This window comes from Peromyscus californicus, unplaced genomic scaffold (genome assembly GCF_007827085.1).
Source record: "Peromyscus californicus insignis strain IS unplaced genomic scaffold, ASM782708v3 Scaffold_6__1_contigs__length_162567912, whole genome shotgun sequence".
Lineage (NCBI taxonomy): Eukaryota > Metazoa > Chordata > Mammalia > Rodentia > Cricetidae > Peromyscus > Peromyscus californicus.
Genome location: NW_026294584.1, coordinates 51,921,920 through 51,939,233, shown reverse-complemented (window position 1 = coordinate 51,939,233; position 17,314 = coordinate 51,921,920). Strand labels below are relative to the sequence as shown.

General features: G+C 42.9%; 1 protein-coding gene across 6 annotated transcripts in view; it reads left to right on the top strand.

Annotated features, from left to right (window-relative positions):
- Nucleotides 1-456: 456 nt before the first annotated feature.
- The window catches only part of Hipk2 (homeodomain interacting protein kinase 2), a 192,575-nt gene continuing 175,717 nt past the window's right edge, over nucleotides 457-17,314 (top strand). For 4 of the 6 annotated variants that reach the window (XM_052720893.1, XM_052720894.1, XM_052720892.1 and 1 more), the window contains exon 1: nucleotides 458-599. In XM_052720893.1, the coding sequence (XP_052576853.1) occupies nucleotides 581-599 (19 nt within the window). In that variant the 5' untranslated portion in view covers nucleotides 458-580. Of the gene's footprint in view, nucleotides 600-17,314 lie in introns of all 6 variants that reach the window. The other 2 variants (XM_052720890.1, XM_052720891.1) reach the window with 1 other exon arrangement.

Genomic DNA, 17,314 nt, shown 5'->3' with positions numbered 1-17,314 from the left:
GCCCCCCGCCGACGCCCGGCTCTGTCCTTCGGCTCGGCCTTCCCCCGCCTCGCATCCGTGCCATCGGCGCTCGATTGCGCGCGGACTCCCTGGGGCTCTTCCCGGCTCGTTCGCTCGCGCTTGCCCGCCTGCCCGCTCGCGCCCGGCCGCGCCGCCCCGCCCCCGCCCCCTCCCCCTGCTCCTCACGGGCAACTTTTGCCGGCGCCCCCGCCTCACAGCCATGCGGAGCTGAGCTCCGGCCCGGGCCCTGGCCGCCGCAGCCCGCCCCGGCTCCCCGCCCTCGCGGACCCGCCCGGCCCTCGGTCTCGGCGCCTTAGCCGCCCCGGGCCGGCCGAGCCCCCCGCGCAGGGCCCGGGCCGCGGCCACGGCGGCGGCGGCGGCGGTGGCGGCGACGCGCCCGCCCGGCCCCCTCCCCCGGCGCCGGCCAAGTGAGGCGGTGATGCGGGCGCTGGCGGCCTGGGCTGAGCCGAGAGCGGAGACACAGGCTCAAGATGGCAGATTCCCACTGAGGCTGAGGGGGCCGAGCTCGCGCGCCGCGTTCCCTTCTCCGTTGCCATGAACCGCGGACACCCCGGCTCCGATGGCCCCCGTGTACGAAGGTAAGGGGCGTCCGGCCCGCGATCCCCGCCTCGCTCGGCCGGCCGCGGCCCCCGCAGCTTTGTTCTGCCCGCGGCCCCTCGCCCGGCAGCCCCCGGCCGCAGCCCTGGGCCCTGGCCGCGGGGGCTCGTGACCCTCCCCGATGCCCCCATCCCGGGCCCGGACGGGACCGGAGCCGGCCTGGAGCAGGATCTTATTTCCAGGGCAGAGAAGGCGGCTGGGGGGTGTGTGCCGGGTGGGCTGCTGCCCAAAGAAAAGAAATGGGGGCGGCGTGTGGGAAAGACGGATCCGTGACTGCTTTCTGTTTATTTGTGATAAATGAAGGTGATGCGATCCTCCCCCATTACCTTTGAATGATCTCCTTTCTACTTGTCCGTCCTCTCTGCTCCCTTCTCCAAACATCTCCACTCCCACCCCACACTCCTTTATTCTTTCCGAGCCTCCGATTTTTTTTGGGGGGTGGTGGTGGTGGTGGTGGTAGTGGTGGTGGCTGTGGAATCCGATTGTAAGGGGCCAAGCGGTGAGAGAGGGTAGAGATGAAAAGTCCATTTCAGACCCAGGCAGAACAATGAAATGGGCTCAAAATCTCCCCGCAATTAGCGTGTGGAAGGGAGAATGTAGTTTGGCTGGGGGGGGGGGTGCGAAAGAAGAAGGTTTTCTGGCTCGGCCTGGGTAGATCTGTGCTGTGCACCTTCACCTGGCGTTGGCTGCTTTTTCCCATTTGACTGTCTTCATAAGAAAGAAAAGGTAAGGCGATACAGCTGCCTCGCACACTCTTTTCGGTTCCCTTCAGTCAGTTCCGTCAGCTTGCAGCGAAAAAAATCAAACCCGAATCAACTAAGTTTTTACACTTTTATGTGTTTTTGTGTACTTGTAGTGCGGGGGCTTTTTCAACCAAAGTGTGCCCGATTTTTCAGTTATTTCATCGTGAAAATGTTTCTCTCGTGAAATCATTGAAATAGCAGCCTTTTACATACTTTTAGCGTGGGTCCATCTGGCTTTCTTTCGGTTTTGTTCAGATATTCTGTGGATGAAATCGCAAATGAGAGGGAAACGGGTTTGCCAGGAACCAAGAGGAGGGGCGAGGGGAGATTGTAATCCTATAAACCCGGGGAACTGTGGGGCCGAGTGAAACAGGGATCTCATTAATAGTTTTATCTCTGTTAGGAGAGGCTGATTTAAAAAAAAAAAAAACTTATCTGAAAAGAAAATCTGTTATTAGTTCCAGGGCTCCAAATGAATTAGGTTTCTGCACGGAATAAAGTTACCAGTCCGGCTCTGAATAATGAGGCTGTAAATAACCTATGGACTGTAAATATTTTTTTCCAGAGTCACTTAGAAACAAAGGGGCTGTTTAGAAAGCAACAGAGAAATGTTATTCCAGGGGCTTTCCTCTTTGATTCTGATGAACACAAGGTCCATTTAACCGTTCCACAAAACAAAACAAAATTTCTGATCACTCCACCACAGAGAACAGAAACATGCCAGTGGGTATGTGAACACGTAGGAGAGCCCATGTCGGGCATTCATTGTTCATCTGTTCTAGGGGAGGGGGCTGCAGTCAAAGCTCCCACTGTCTAGAGTGTTAAAATGAAACAGTTTTCTCTTTATTAAGTACCTCCTTGAGACTCCCTCTGCTGGACACTCGGGGTGAGCAGTTTAGAAGGAACTTGGCTTTGCATTCACAACTGTAATAGAGGGCTGCTTTTCCTCTTTCAGGGGCCTGGGGTTGGTGGGTTGGGGTGTGTTTTATCAACTTTGTACAAAGCCACCTTGGGGACTGCATTTATCATGCTGATTTCATTTGGAACCCATGAGAAATGTAGGCTACCCCCCCTGGGGCTAAGTAAGGCCTAGTATGGTTGGTCCTATGACTTTGTTCTTTTAGTGTTTATGTCAGGTAAAGAATTACAGGTGTGTAAGGCGTTACAGTAGGACAGTGGATCTCAGGGGTCTCAGCTCACAGTTTTATTTTCCAACCCTCCTCTATCCTAGGCAACCTAATTTGTCACCCTTTCAACCCTGGTTTTCTTGAATCTTGTCTGTGGATTCGCTTAACTGTTCTTTTGTTTGTAGCTTTTTCTTCTACGGGAGCATCTCTGTACATCTTCATAATTATTTCCCTAGGCCTGCTCAGCACTGCTTATCTACCAGCCTAGAATCACCCAGCCCAAAGCTCAGGCCTGGTCTTTCTGAGAGAGACTGTTAGGCATGCTGTGAGACAGATCAATGACCTCCATAGTCAAGGACTATGCTTTGAGGACCTATATTCACTCACAGTGTGTGTGTCCAAGACTACAGTGACCTCTCCCTTGACCCGCAGTGACAATTTGTGGATTCAGTGAACCTGATTTTTATCATATCTCAACCAGAACCCAGGGACTGTGTGTGTTGTGTCTTAAATGAGCAGGGCTTTTCCTGCAGACTTCTCCAAGAAGAGGGATTTTGCCTCCCAATAGTTCCACATGATTCTTCTCAGAGGTCTAATGACACATGAGACTTTCTAGCTGGAATTTCTCAAATGGAGTGTGACTAGAATACTGAGTGAAGGCTGGAATGTAGAAATTTAGATAGGCATGCTGCTTTTGAAGCAAAGCATATTTGATAATATAAATTAATAAGTGGCAAAGTATAATCAGTCTTCTAGGGTTTTCTTAAGGAATATATTTATAAATAGTACATTAGTTTTCAGTGACTTGATACTGATCAAGTTAAACTTCTTGTAAAAAAAGGGGGGGGTTATTTTCTTTAGAAGGTTAAACATTTGCCTTGTGATTATATTTCTTCATCAACTTGCTTACCAAGGCCTTTTCATTATGCAGTGCAAAGGTCAACCACAGGGGTCCATAACTATGGGTTCCCAATTAGAGGAACCTGAATTCCAAGTTAACTATGTCTCACTTGCCTGAGTTGTCTTGTTGATGAGTGTGGAGGAAACCAAGGAACCTTTCACAGTCAGGCTTGTACACCCTGGCATGCTGAAATACCTCATCACATGGACCCGAAGACACTGGTCACCAAGCTGAATCATCTTCCCTCAAAAGAATTTTATAATGTATCGTCTATAATATCTTTGCCTGTGTTTATATTTTATATTTTTTAAGTTAGTAAGTATAGCTATTGTTTTCCTTGTTGTTACATTTGAACAGTGAAGCAAAACTCATTGGTTTTATTCTTGACACTGGACAGGATGGCAGGACACTCAAATCAGAGAAACTAGAGTTTGGATCTAACTTATGACCTTGGTATCTTACTTTTACTTTTACTTGGTATCAGAACTTTTAGCCTTTTTGGATTGTGTGAGGATGCCATTAGAACCTGGTGTTCAGTAGAGTTCCTGCATTTTCTCAGTAAGTTGCTCATAGGCATGACAACCCCAGGGAAAGTGTAACCTACAAATAGTTTAGAAAACCAGTAATAGCAACATTTCAATTTCAATTATTAATCTCCTGCTATTCCTTTTCCAGTTTGGGAACCAGCCACAATAAACCCCCCATAGTCATGGAAGAAAGAACCTTTTTTTTTTTTTTTTTTAACTCCTCTGTGACCTTTCCAGTCTCTATTCCCATCAAGCTTCTGATGGTTTCAGGTAGAGAATGGCTCTTCCATAGCAGCGCTTTTGTGCTACGTTAAAAATGTGCAAACAAATACTAAGGCAGACTTTGAGGGGCTGCAGCTGTGTTCCTGGGAAGGCAGCCCTAAGAATGAAAGGTAACCTTTGCCCTTAGCAAAGACCCACTCACTCCTATATAAGGGGGCAGGCTGGGTAAGGAATTCCCTATGGTTGCTTACTGGTTCTTCTTAGAGGAAAGGCTCCTACCCAGCCACATGCCAGGGTCTGCCTCACTAGGCATTAAACATGAATTTTCTTACCAAAGAAAATTGGGGCTTTATGCAAATTATAGCTGCTTACGTTCTTCATATTTTATGTTTCATGCTCCTTTCTTTCTTCCTTCCTTTCTCCCATAGAGATCAGTGTTAAGGATCTACCTTTGAGGTTTGTACGGAACAAAGTAGTGATGATCAGAGGGTAGGACATTTGTGCATTTTTTTATTGTTCTCTGAATGCATGCTTTGCCAGTGCTTTCTGGTAGCCTTAGTATGACGATTCAACCGCTTTGGGTTGCAGTCAAAGGCTGGATTCAGAATAATACTAGCAGACTTTGTGTAACCACTAATAGAGTGTGAACTTGAAAGCCCCAAGCTCATAATAGCTCCATTTCATGTGACAATACCTCGTTGAAGGAGGGGGAAAAAAACCCCAGAAAATTGAAAACCCAGAGTACAGGAAGATCGTTATTTTTTCTTTAACAGAAATTGAGAATCTTGGGGGTTGGTGATGGTGATTATGACTTAGACTGTGATTTGGCTCATGTACGTTCTGCACTCTCTACATGCTGAACTCCCTGTTTGTTCCCTCATTCTGCAGACCAGGGTGCATCTTTCATGCATTCATTGAGCAAACATTTACAAAGGCTCTGCTGTGTCCTGGGCCCTCGTGGCAGGTTCAGTGTTTGGAGAAATGACAAAGACTTGGCCTCTGACCTCTGGGAGTTCAGGAATAGAGGAAGTGAAAGTCAAAATATTTAAATGTATACAAACTCACTGGGGAGTGTGTCTGACCCAGATGCAATGGTTGTTTGTTTGTTTGTTTTATTTTTATGTGTGACAGTTCTTACATACTTATGGTGTAAAGGGAAGATCTCCAACTTCCCTTTTATGTTGAAATGTTTTCTTTAGTTGAACTAAAAGAATTATGTATGAATTTCAAAGCTTCTCATTAGATTTCCTTAGAAATTTCTTGAATATTAGCATCTCTCTTGCATAGGATGCTATTTAACTTTTATTGTGTTTCCTCATCAATGCAGATACAGTTCTCAAGTGCTCCCGCTGCTGGGGTACTTTTTGTTTTCTACATTTAGAGTTGAAGGCTGTGTTGTGCCCCATCCATGTGCGCCTGTTGGAGAATTCATTCCTGGCTTCACTGTCTCACTTGTATTCCAGATAGTCATGTGGGTACTCACTGGCAGGACATAGATGGAGCAGTCACACAGCAGCTTTCGGCAGCTCTTTCCCGGGAGCAGATCTTTCTGGGAAAAGCCTGCCTGTACTCTTACGTAGGGGAATATAGAGCCCTGGAGCAGGAGCCTCTGAGAATTTGATAGCTGCCTCTCTGCCTTCAGCAGAATCACCTGGGTCAGGGGTAGGGAATATGCCCTTGTCTGATCATGTGTTAGGTGGTGTTCTTTCTATTCCCCTATGGCCACGGAGGAAGGACCCCCCCCTTCTCTTATGTGACCTTTCCAGTCTCTATTCCCATCAAGCTTCTGATGGTTTCAGGTAGAGAATGGCTCTTTCATAGCAGCGCTTTTGTGCTACGTGAAAAATGACAGACTTTGAGGGGCTGCAGCTGTGTTTCTGGGAAGGCAGCCCTAAGAATGAAAGGTAACCTTTGCCGTTAGCAAGGACCGATCCCCAACTTGAAATCTTCCTCTCAGTGGTAGCTGAGGTCGGAAAGAGCATTAGCAACTCCTTCATTAACTAGTTCTAATATTCCATGAATCTGATGTTCCAGAGATCCCCAGGCCGACTAGAAATCTCATCTGCTTTCATTTTTTTCTCTAAAGCCTTTCATATACTTGAAGATAATAACTGTACTCTTTACTTTCCCTGAAACATCTCTTCTCTGTTGTGAATGCTCTAGTTTTTCTCCACTAAGAAAAATGGTGGTAATCAAATCTGAATGCAATTCTTTAAGAATATTCTAATTAGTATGAAAAGGGACTTTAGGGTTCTTGCTTCCTGGGGAAGTCCTGGAGGGCAAGAACCTTTGTGTCTCCCCTTATAGTTGTATAGTTCCTTAACCCTAGTAGGAACTTTATAAACATCTGTAGCATTGACTGTTCTTTTTAATGTCATCTAAGCAACACTTTACAGCAGCCCTAGTACTCACTTGGGTCTTCAGTATTCCTTTTTTTTCTTAGATAGGGTCTCACTATATAGCCCTGGCTGGCCTGGAATGCAATAAGTAGACCAGGTTAGCTTAAAACTCTCAGAGATCCACTTGCCTTTGCCTCCAGAGCACTGGAATTAAAGATATATGCTACCATGCCTGCCTCCCAGCCAAGCTGCCATCTTCTGCTCGACTGTACACACTTCTTTGAATTTCACCTGCCTATTTCCAGCTCTTAGGGTCTTTCTTAACTATCTGCTGCAGAACAGACAGATTGCAGAGCACATAAAGTATCACTAACTTGACCTGTTCTTGACTGAAGAAAAGAGTGCACAGTGTCTTTATGATTCAGTGTAATATTAGTTCGCCAGGGTTAGAAAGGACAGTTTGTCAAATTCTTTATGGATTCTGAGTCAGCAAAAGCCATACCTGTTTTACCAGTCAGTGAGCCAGGTGTTTATGAGAGTGGTTACAAGGCCAGCTTCCAGAGAGTAGCCTCCCTCTTGACAGTCTAGAGCCAGTAGAAAGAACAAAGATATAATGGACAGTCTCATTGCCACTGGGTCATTTTCGGATGGACGACTTTGCTCTTAAAAAAGCAAAGGAAATTATTACCAAAACAAACAAAAAAAATTATCCAAACTTCACAACTGAAAATTAGCTTTGTGGTGTCATTTATTTGTGAACATGTTACCAAACAGATTTGTAGTGATTTAGGTAGTATTCTGGTTTAACAATTCTTGCCTAACTGCTTTTGCTGTAGTACATTCTGATCAATTAAGTGCCATGTTTAAAGAGAATTAAGACTGATCGACTCTTTTCTGTGTGCTAATGTGTAGACATTATAAAAACCTCTGTCACAAAAAGAATGCCATCTAATACATAATAGAACAAGGGCACCCTCATTCCCTGGTGCTTCTGTCCATCTGCAGTGAGAAAGCACTTCCTAATGTGGGCTGGAAAAAAGCACATCTCTATACAGTTAACATAGCACATCTTTATTTAAAAGGCTTATTTGTGAAAATTGGGCATTTCCTTCCATACCAATATTTCCTTATTCAACTGTGAATTATTCTTCAATTATAAAGTGACTTTTCCAAGGCTTTGTCAAATCCATCAGGCTAGTTCTGTGTAGAACTTTGGCATCCATCTATTAAAGTCCATTTTTTGTGGTCTTTGTACCTGCAGCCTGTAAAAATCACATTATAAAGATTTGGAGAACTGTTTTGTTGCTAGGTGTGGAAACACACACACACACACACACACACACACACACACACACACACACACCAAATAAAGAAGTTACAAATTCCTGGGATTCTGAAGAAAGACAGTGAGTTTACCCTCCACATTCTATGTACCTGTATCCAGTCATTAAAGTCCACACTGATAGCAGGGACTTCAGATGGGAAGGCAGTTTCAGAGAATCTTGTGACAGGGAAAGAGTGAAAGTACATATAAGAATGCACACATGTAGTCAGCTTCAGTGTGGATCATTTATATCTGCAGCCACAGGCTGGAATGATTACTGTTACTCATTAAGTATGACCTGCACCATAAGGAAAAGATTAATCGATATTCATTATGTTCTGCTTACTGAGATGGGGAGGCTTTCTAATGTATTACAGAAAGGAAAATGGTCAAAATAAAGTTTCATTTGATTATACCATGACTTACTCTGAAAAGGATTTAAGACCACATAAAGGGTTAAGTTTCTGGTAGAGAGGAAAATTAATTTATGTAGATCAATTTCGTGGCTCAGCCTATTTCAAGGGAAGTTGGGTAAATGAAGTAGTCCTTTATAAAGACAACAGAAACAGCCAAAGCTCTTGTGCTGGCTTAACAAGGTGAATGAGCAGAGTGTATAATGGGATTCATTTGCAAAGTAATTTTTGCTTGGCTGGAGTGGTAAGCACAAAATAGACCAGCAGATGAGGACAGTAAGTGTTTTGGATCAGCTGTCAAAGGTTTAAAAAGGGTTCCAATTCAAGAGACTTTTTATGGTGTGGAGAAGGGGACTGGTATCAAAATGATACTTGAACCAGGTAATTTTTAGTGGCCTGGACGTAATAGGAGGAGGGAGGGAACTTGGGAGAGCTTGCAGGGGGCTGGGTACTGTGGAAGGAAGCATGAGTACTCTGGAGTTGGGGCTGGCATCTGGGTTGCCTAGGAGTATATTCAGAGAGAGTATCTGTCAGTGCTGTGTGGCCCAGAGGTTCAAGAAGTTTTTGTTCTATTTTGCTTCCTTCCTGTACCTCTGACAGTGATCTAAGATCAGGGAGACTAGCTGACTTGGGCAAAACATTTTTTCTATTCTTTTAAGAATCTGTTTTTGTAGGTTCCTTACATTGTGCATGGCCTTCTTGGACCATCGTACAACCTGTTAGGGTCTTCATGAGTTAGTATTCCAACTCTGACACATGAGGATCCTAAAGTTCAGATCAATGAAGAGGCTGTAGATGCTTACTAGGGAGGCCAGGGTAGGGGTGGGGTGGAGTTATGGCAGTGTGCAGAAAAGCCCACAACAGCCTAGAATGCTGAGGACAGCTTCACTGGACTATACTGTTAGGCATAGTTTCAGTGTCTAGCTAGGTTCCTAGGATTCATCAGAGCCACATCCTGTTGTTCCCAGGCTATGGGTGAGCTACTGACTTCTGGTCTCTGGGGTGCCTGGAAACCTGCAGTATTACACAGAGGCCAGCATCTAAAGGGTGTGTTTTTCTTTTCCCTAGGAGAGCAAAGCCACAGTGCCCTCAGTGCTAGTATTTTCAGTTTTCTGTTAGGAACTCATTCCTTATGTTTCCATGAACAAGTTTGCAGTTTGTCACTATGTGCTACATATTAACAACAGAAAATCACAGGCAAAGGACCAGTACAACCATGATTAGTTTCACAGAACCTCAAAGCACTTTTCAGCCTTAAGCAGCTTTTAAAACAATTTTGCCTTCCTAAGGTTCAGTTTTGGGTCATTCTTGCCCTTTGACAGGACCACGAACTTGAGATTTGCTACTGCTTTCGGGAACAACACGACCCCACATGGGATCCTGTGAGTCCTCTTGCACTGGTGTTGGTTTTGACCTGACTTGGAAGAATTTCCATCCTGCTGAGTGACTTCTGGACACGGACTTTAACTCTGATGAGAGCACAAACTAAGGGCGGGCTTGCTCTGACATAGATCCTGGGGCAAGAGGGCATCACAAGAGCCCACTCTGTCTTTCTGGTTGGTGGGTCCAAACTGCAACCAGCCTACCTCCTCTTGGGACCGGAGGTGTCCCAAGGATGCCTGTCAGGTCTCTGAGTACATACCCACAGGCTCCGGAAAGGCTTGAGACCTATGGACAGGGAGCCCTGAAGCCCTGGGGATGTGGGAGACAGCAGATGCTCAGCCTATGGTGGGCACACACCTTGACTCTGGGGACTCCTCAGTCATGGAGTGGGGTGGCTAGGCTCTCTGAGTCTTGCCTAAAGGGGACAAGTAGGGAGCTACGTTGCTAGTAGGGGCTTACCTTGTGTTTCAAATACTTGAGAAACAAAGACTATCTGAAATATTTTCTTGTTGTACAAATGACAGCTGTTGATTGTATCATCTCCTGTTCTGTTCCTCCTTCTCTCCTGCTGTACTTGCGGTTGCTTTGTGAAGCACAGGAGCCATGAAACTGACCCATGTCCTATGACTTGCTAAGCTTGCTCCTCCCACCAGGGAAACCTAGTAAATCAACAACAGCCACTCTGTTGTTTAAGTTTTGGCCCCTGGCACCTGGGGCCTCCCTTCCTTGACGGCATCTCTCCTCTACACTTTAACTGCTTATTATCTACCCACAGGGCCCCTCTGCCTACCTATTTATTCTTCTGACTCTCTGCATCTTGGGCATGTTTGTGCCTTGTTATCCTAGTAGGTGGGAGGGTCTAAGGGATGTCAGGGAACTCTCTGAAGTATATCTGAGTGGGGCGCTATTTTGGAGGACCATCAGTCTCCTAGAGGGCTTGTTAAAACATGTGATCCTGCCCCTAGAGTTTCTAACTTGTGAAGTCTGTGATAGGCCCCAGTTACATTTCCAGTGGAAAGTCATTGTTTTGGAGAAATGCATTCTTAATGAAGAATTGGTCCACATTTAAAATCAGATAGCTATTTTGATGAAGCCTTTCTTAGATGTTTGGGGGAGAGACCTGACATTAGCACAACTGGCAGCCTGCTGCCTTGGTGGCCAGGAGAAGCTCAGGAATGTGCAGGGGCTGTCTCTGTCCTCTCACACACCTTCCCGTCTCCTCTGGCAGGTCAGCAAGTGCAGGAGTTACTTCTTCTGGGCCTTCCACAGCCAGCAAGTCTGCAGTGGTACAGTTTGGCCCTGGAACCCTGGAACAGACTGGGCAGTCATCATTCACACAGTAACATATTATTATTAGCTAACATTTAAGAGCTCTGTTATTTTCTCCATTTATGGAAGGGGAAATTGAAGCTTAGCAATATTTAATAATGTATTCAAAGCCTTCTGATCAGTCATAGTAGAGCCAGAGTTTAAGCCTGAGTCCACCTGACACCAGCCTGCTCTTGTCTTGACATGCAGGCTGCCTTCCTTCTCACAGCATTGTTAGAATGGCCCAGACAACACACAGTAAGGATCTAGAATCTTTCTTAGAAAGAAATAACTAAGCTAAGACCATTGGTGCTAGATTGTTAATTTCCCTAACATAAATGTTCTTCATCACCCAGGCCAGATGAGGTGGTGATGGTAAAGCAAGGTGGAGTAGCTGGCGTGGAAGAGGGCTGTAGTATGGAGAGGCCAAGCCATGAGCCTACTTTGAGCAAGGAGATAAGTTTTGAAAAGACTCACCAAGCCCGTGAGGTTGCCTGTTGCATTTGAGGCCTCACTGCATCCCCATGGCATTTCTTCAGGGTTGACTGGACTATTAGTATGCTGTCCAGACAACATAGGAAGAAGAGGCAGCCCACCGTGCAGGGTAGGGTCACTCCCAAGCAGACAGATCCAACTGGTACCTTTTATCATCAAGTTGTGACTGTGTAGTGGAGACTTCCCAACCCTGTAGATAATAATGAAGTGGAATTTGTAAATATGTTGATTCTTCTCCAGATATAAATGACTTTTGTTTCAGCCAAAGTCTTGAGTATTTTAAAATTGCAGAAGCAGGTTTATGTTGCTTTCCTTGAAAGATAAGGTGGTGGGCATAGAAGTCAGGCCTGAGTGGGATTAGTTAACCCAGTGCAAAAACAAACCATACCACTCACTTCAAGTTTAGCATGCCTTTGTTTTTGTTTGAAACATCCTCTCTCTATGTAGCCTATACTGGCCTCATACTCTCTGCGTAACAAAGGCTGGCCTAGATCTCAAGGTCCTCCTGCTTTAGCCTTCCAAGTGATGGAATTACAGGCTTGTGTTGATGGAGAAGGAACCTCAAAGTGAGGAGAGAAACTTATTAGACAATGGAGTGGTCCAGATTGACAAGTTGTATCATTTGACAACATAGTCTTAGAAATCTTAGGTGATTAAAGCATGAGATTCAACGGAAGTCAGCTAAGCACACTCAGCATGCCATGTTCTAGGTGCCCAGTGGACAGCATTGGGCCTGACGATACAACTCTGCCCTGAAGTAGCCTGTGCTGTAGTGAATGAAAGTGAATAATCTAGTTTGGTTTTTTGTCTTGTTTTGTTGTTTTAAGCTTGAAGGAAATAAAAGTGGACACTTATTAAATCCCTAGAAAGGCTGAAATTTCTAAGATTAGAATCTATAGATGAAATCATAGGAAATATCATTAATATTGTCAGAGTAAACATTCCCCAAATGTTAAGATTATTTCTGGCTTTGCCATCATGAATTATTCCTCAGGATAATTCTCTGTAACATTAAAGTTTGCCTGAATTTTAAGATCTGTTCTCCAAATTATGTTTACTAGGTCAAGGGATTTGAACATATGTCATGTTTTAGATATATACCATTAGATTAACTCCTTTCTCAAAGTGTTTTCAGACTAAACAAATCAAACTACCTAGATAAAATTTAAATGATCTCCTCTATTTATTGCGGAAGTAAAGGAGTGCCTTCATGCACTTGGGCCTGGACCCTGCTCTCTAATTCTTTTCCCCTTGAGTGACATGTCAGTCCCAGACTTTGAATATTACTTCAGTGACTCTCAAAGTCCCATCATCACTTGGACTTTTTTTTGAGTTCTGGAGTCATGAAGCCAACAGTTTACTTGACATCTCTATGTAGAGATCTCATAGGCATCTCAACTTTAACACATCTAAAGAAAAAAATCTTGGTCACCCCGTGAAATACACTCCAGTTCCATGCTTTGTTTCCCCACAGTACTTTACTTCAGAAACGCTGGAGTCATCCATGCCTTTGTTTACTTCATAGTTAACCCATCACTACTTTTTATTGATTTTTTTTTCTTCCCGAGTGTAGACATTCTTATTCTTAGCTGTAGTTATGTTCTTTGAACCCTGAATTAGTGAACAGTGAGCCATTATTGATAAGGAAAATATAGGACTAATTTCCTGAGAGTTTTTGGTCATATTTCCAATTGATCATTACTTGGCATCAGTAACATTGGTGTAATGATGTTGGATGTTGGTACATATTATGTGTTCTGATATTACATAAATTTGTATAACAATGTTTTTTATATGTTTCTGCTTACAGACAACCTAATTTTAACTTTATTTGTGTGTGTGTGTGTGTGTGTGTGTGTGTGTGTGTGTGTGTGTGTGTGTAAGAGGGAGTAAGGAGGAGGAATGCATATATATGTGTGTATGTGCATGCCATGGCTCATGTGTGGAGATCAGAGGACAGCTTCATGGAGTTGGTTCTCTTTTTCCACCTTTCCATGGTTTACAGGGATTGAGCTCAGGTTACCAGGGTTAGTGACAAGTGTTTTATCCGCTGAGCATCTTGCTGTTGACTAACATTGAACTCACAGCCAACAATCCTATCACTCAAGCCCAAATGAGCCCAAATCAAATACTTGTTTTTTTCTCATAAGGAATACCACAGCTTCTTTTATCTTGGAGCTCATATGAGCATCTCAACACAGTGCTTAGAACCTCAGCCATTTTAAACAGCAAAATTACTAAATTAAAACACATACACACACACACACACACACACACACACACACACACACACACACACACACACAAAAGACAAAAACAGCATCAAGTATATGGTATTTAGGACAGTTGTTGATGTAAGAGCCGGAATAAGAAGTCAGGGCATCACACTGCTGAGCTTCAGCTAGGCACACATAGAAGAGCAGCACGACCTCCCTGCTGTTCTGCTCTTGCATGGGAAGGAGAGAAAGTGCACTGAGTCTTGATTTTGGAGTTGCAAGTGAGTTGTGGTGAGTAGATGAATTCACAGCACAGAATCCTGAGTCTGTTAGTCTCCTTCCCCTGGCAGCCTTGGGGACTTCACTGGTAAGGTTTTCGGGTGGGGAAGTGGAGGTGAAGTGTGCTTGTGAAGGCATTTCAGCAGGCCTTGTGAAAAATGACTTGGCTCCCGTTTTATCCTTCTTAGACTTCAACTGGTAGATGTTTTATTTTTTATTGAAATCATACCATCTAGGAAGGAAATCTTTCATTTGCCAGAGAATGAGCTAAGCAATGATGTTCCAATGTGGAGATTATTCTAAATTATTCCAAGAATCCTACATGCAACCAGGAAGAGAATCACTTTTCAGGTGGGTTTTTGTAGGTTAGTGGGAATCTTGAAGCTTTATTTAACTCCTTTAAGACATTGTGCAGTGTAGAACTTAGAAAACAAGCAAGCATATACAACACATGTTCCCACCCTGCTGCCACAGGTTCTGTCATGCTTTTTAAATCTCATGCTTTCTAGATATTTCCACAGTCTCTATAAATAGAATGTGATTTTTTTAAGATAAAATAATGTTAATTATTTCAAAATCTGAGTTTTTTCTGCTAACTTTATATTTCAGTGAAGCTTATTTTATGTAATAGTTTGTTCATACTGTATTTCCATAGTTAAACTGTCTTTTGAATCTGATACACTGAAGTCAGCATCCACTGTAGGATGTTGTTCTGTGTCTGGTTGTGAACTTGTTTGTAATCCCTTAGGCCTGTGTAGTCTCCTATTGCAGACTCCTCCACAGCAATTGCTGGTAGACCCTTGCACCTGTCAGTGCTCAGTGAGTAGGGTGAGTCTCTTGTAGAGGGATGCGCTTATTTCTTTATTCTCTAATTGCCTATGCACAAGGTTCTGTTAGATTCAAGTTGACTGGAATGCACCAGAGCTGGTTTTGCAGTTTTGCTTTGAAAAGACCCACAATTGACAATGACAGGGTTGTACTATATTCCACTCTTACAAGCAATACATTGAAGGACTTATTTCCCTAAGATGTCGCCCACACTGTCTGATATTAAACTTTAGGAGCTTTCTTGGTAGTGAGACATAACATTTCAATTTAGTTTCAATTTATATTTCTTTTATCATAAATAAGATTATGTTTTCATATATTTAACTGGCATTTTATTTTATTTTATGCATTTGTTTTATGCAAACTGTGTTCTGAACTTTACACATTTTCTCAATATTTTGTTGATCTTCTCTTCTTTATTTCTAATAGTTCTTTATATTGTCTTTGAAGTGAGTTGTAAAAATTTTTTTCCTAGTTGGTCATGATGGAAATCTCTTTAATTTAATGTAATCGAGTTTATATCTTTAAAAATGGCTTTTGTATTTTGAGTTAGAGTTAGACTTTTTCCTGTGTTTTGTTTTAAGTTCCCTTTGTGTATTATTGAAATCTGATTTTTTTCCATTTTTATGTTGCTGTATTTATTTATTTGTTTGTTTATTTATTTATTTTGGCTTTTTTGAGACAGAGTTTCTCTGTGTAGTTTTGGTGCCTGTCCTGGATCTCGCTCTGTAGACCAGGCTGGCCTTGAACTCACAGAGATCCGCCTGGCTCTGCCTCCCGAGTGCTGGGATTAAAGGCGTGCACCACCACCACCCGATGGTTTACTTGGTTTTTAAACTAGAATAGTATATGTCCTGAGGTTTGAATGTGGCTTTACGTTTTCCCAGTACTCAGTTGTCCCAACACCATTGTTTAAAAGTTGGTATTTTTTTGCCATGGTATTCTAATGTCATAACATACTCTGTAAGTTTGGGGTTCTGCTTTTGGACTCTGTTTCACTGGCTGGTGATTACTGAAGCCTGTGGTTTTCAATGTCTGGAAAGACTCGTTCTCTTTTATTGTGCTTCCTCTTCAGAGTATCCCTGGCTCCTTTCTATGTGTGTTTTTCCATTAAAACTTTAGAATCAACATGACTTGATTCCAGGAAAAAGTAAACCCTTCCATTGGGATCACATTAAATTGGTCAAGTATTTAGGAGGACCAATGCCTTTCTGAAGTTGAGTCTTCCTGATAGTGTCATTTCCCCCATGTGTTCTTTCTTGTGCATTTTAGTAATTTTGAGAGTTTTATTTTTATAGCCTATGTAACTTTCAATCTACTTTTTTGCAAATAATGAATTTCTTATTCTAATTGGTTATTTACATAACTAGAATGTTGATTCTATGTGTGTTTTGACAGCTTTATTGAAATTCACACATCACCTATATAAAGTATATAGTTAAATGAATTTTAGTATATGCACATAATTGTGTGTCCATAACTACTTTGTGTTTTTACATTTTTCACATTCCCAAAAGGAACCCTCTACTCATTAGCAGTCATTCTCCATTCTCACCCTCCTCCTTCCCCTGGAAACCACTAATCTGCTTGGTATTCTAGACATTTCTTATAAATGGAATTATAAAATGTGTGGTCTCTTGCAGCTGGCTCCTTTCACTTAGCATAATGTTCTTGGGCATCACCCATGTTGTAGCATGTGTTTGCATTCTGTGCTAGCTATTCTTGTGTGTAATGATATCTCATTGTGTGTAGCTGTTTTCCCCCTGATTCTCTATGTATTAGTTCTCACTTGTAATTCACATTGGTGAGACTTCAGAAGGGTAGAGAACAGGCTTTCAATTCTAAAACCACAATGCTGACATAGTGCCTGGCAAATATTTGGTATTTAATAAATGCTTATTGAGTCAGTGATTGGATTTTTTATGTTTCTAGGCCACCTCTACTTTTTAAAGTTAAAATATGTTTTAGCACATATAAATTAATTTCTGTTTTTCCCCAGGCAAAACATAATTAGAGGGAGGGTTGTTTTTCTCCTCTGGGAAAGTCATGTGTTATATCCAACAGCCTGGCAAAAGTAATTTTGTATGATGTATGGTTTGTGATAATCAACATTACTTTTTCTTACATTAAAACAAATGACTGTGAATTGCTGATACATATGTCTAAGAGTCTCATTATCTTTTCAGGAGGATGGTTTTTTTACCAGTAGACTGTGGGTACTGAACAAGTTGCTAGCAAATAAAAAAACAAAAGTGAGAAACTGGGTAAAGGTGTTGTTTTGGGGTTAGGAATAGGGAGTGTTGAATGAGCTTGACCAGCTTATATACATATCAGAAGAAGGCCTAGGTTTACCAGGAACTGTGTTCCAAAACTTTTTTCTACATTTTTTTCTTAAATTTATTTTGTAAGGTGGTTATAGAAAAAAAGTGATACCAATTAAGATTTGGGTGTCAAGCGAGTCTTAAAGGACATGTGAGAGGGCTGGAGGGATGGCTCAGCAGTTCAGAGCACTGGCTGCTCTTCCAGAGGACCTGGGTTCTAGTCCCAGAAGCTTTCTGGCAGCTCACAACCACCTGTAACTTCAGACCCAA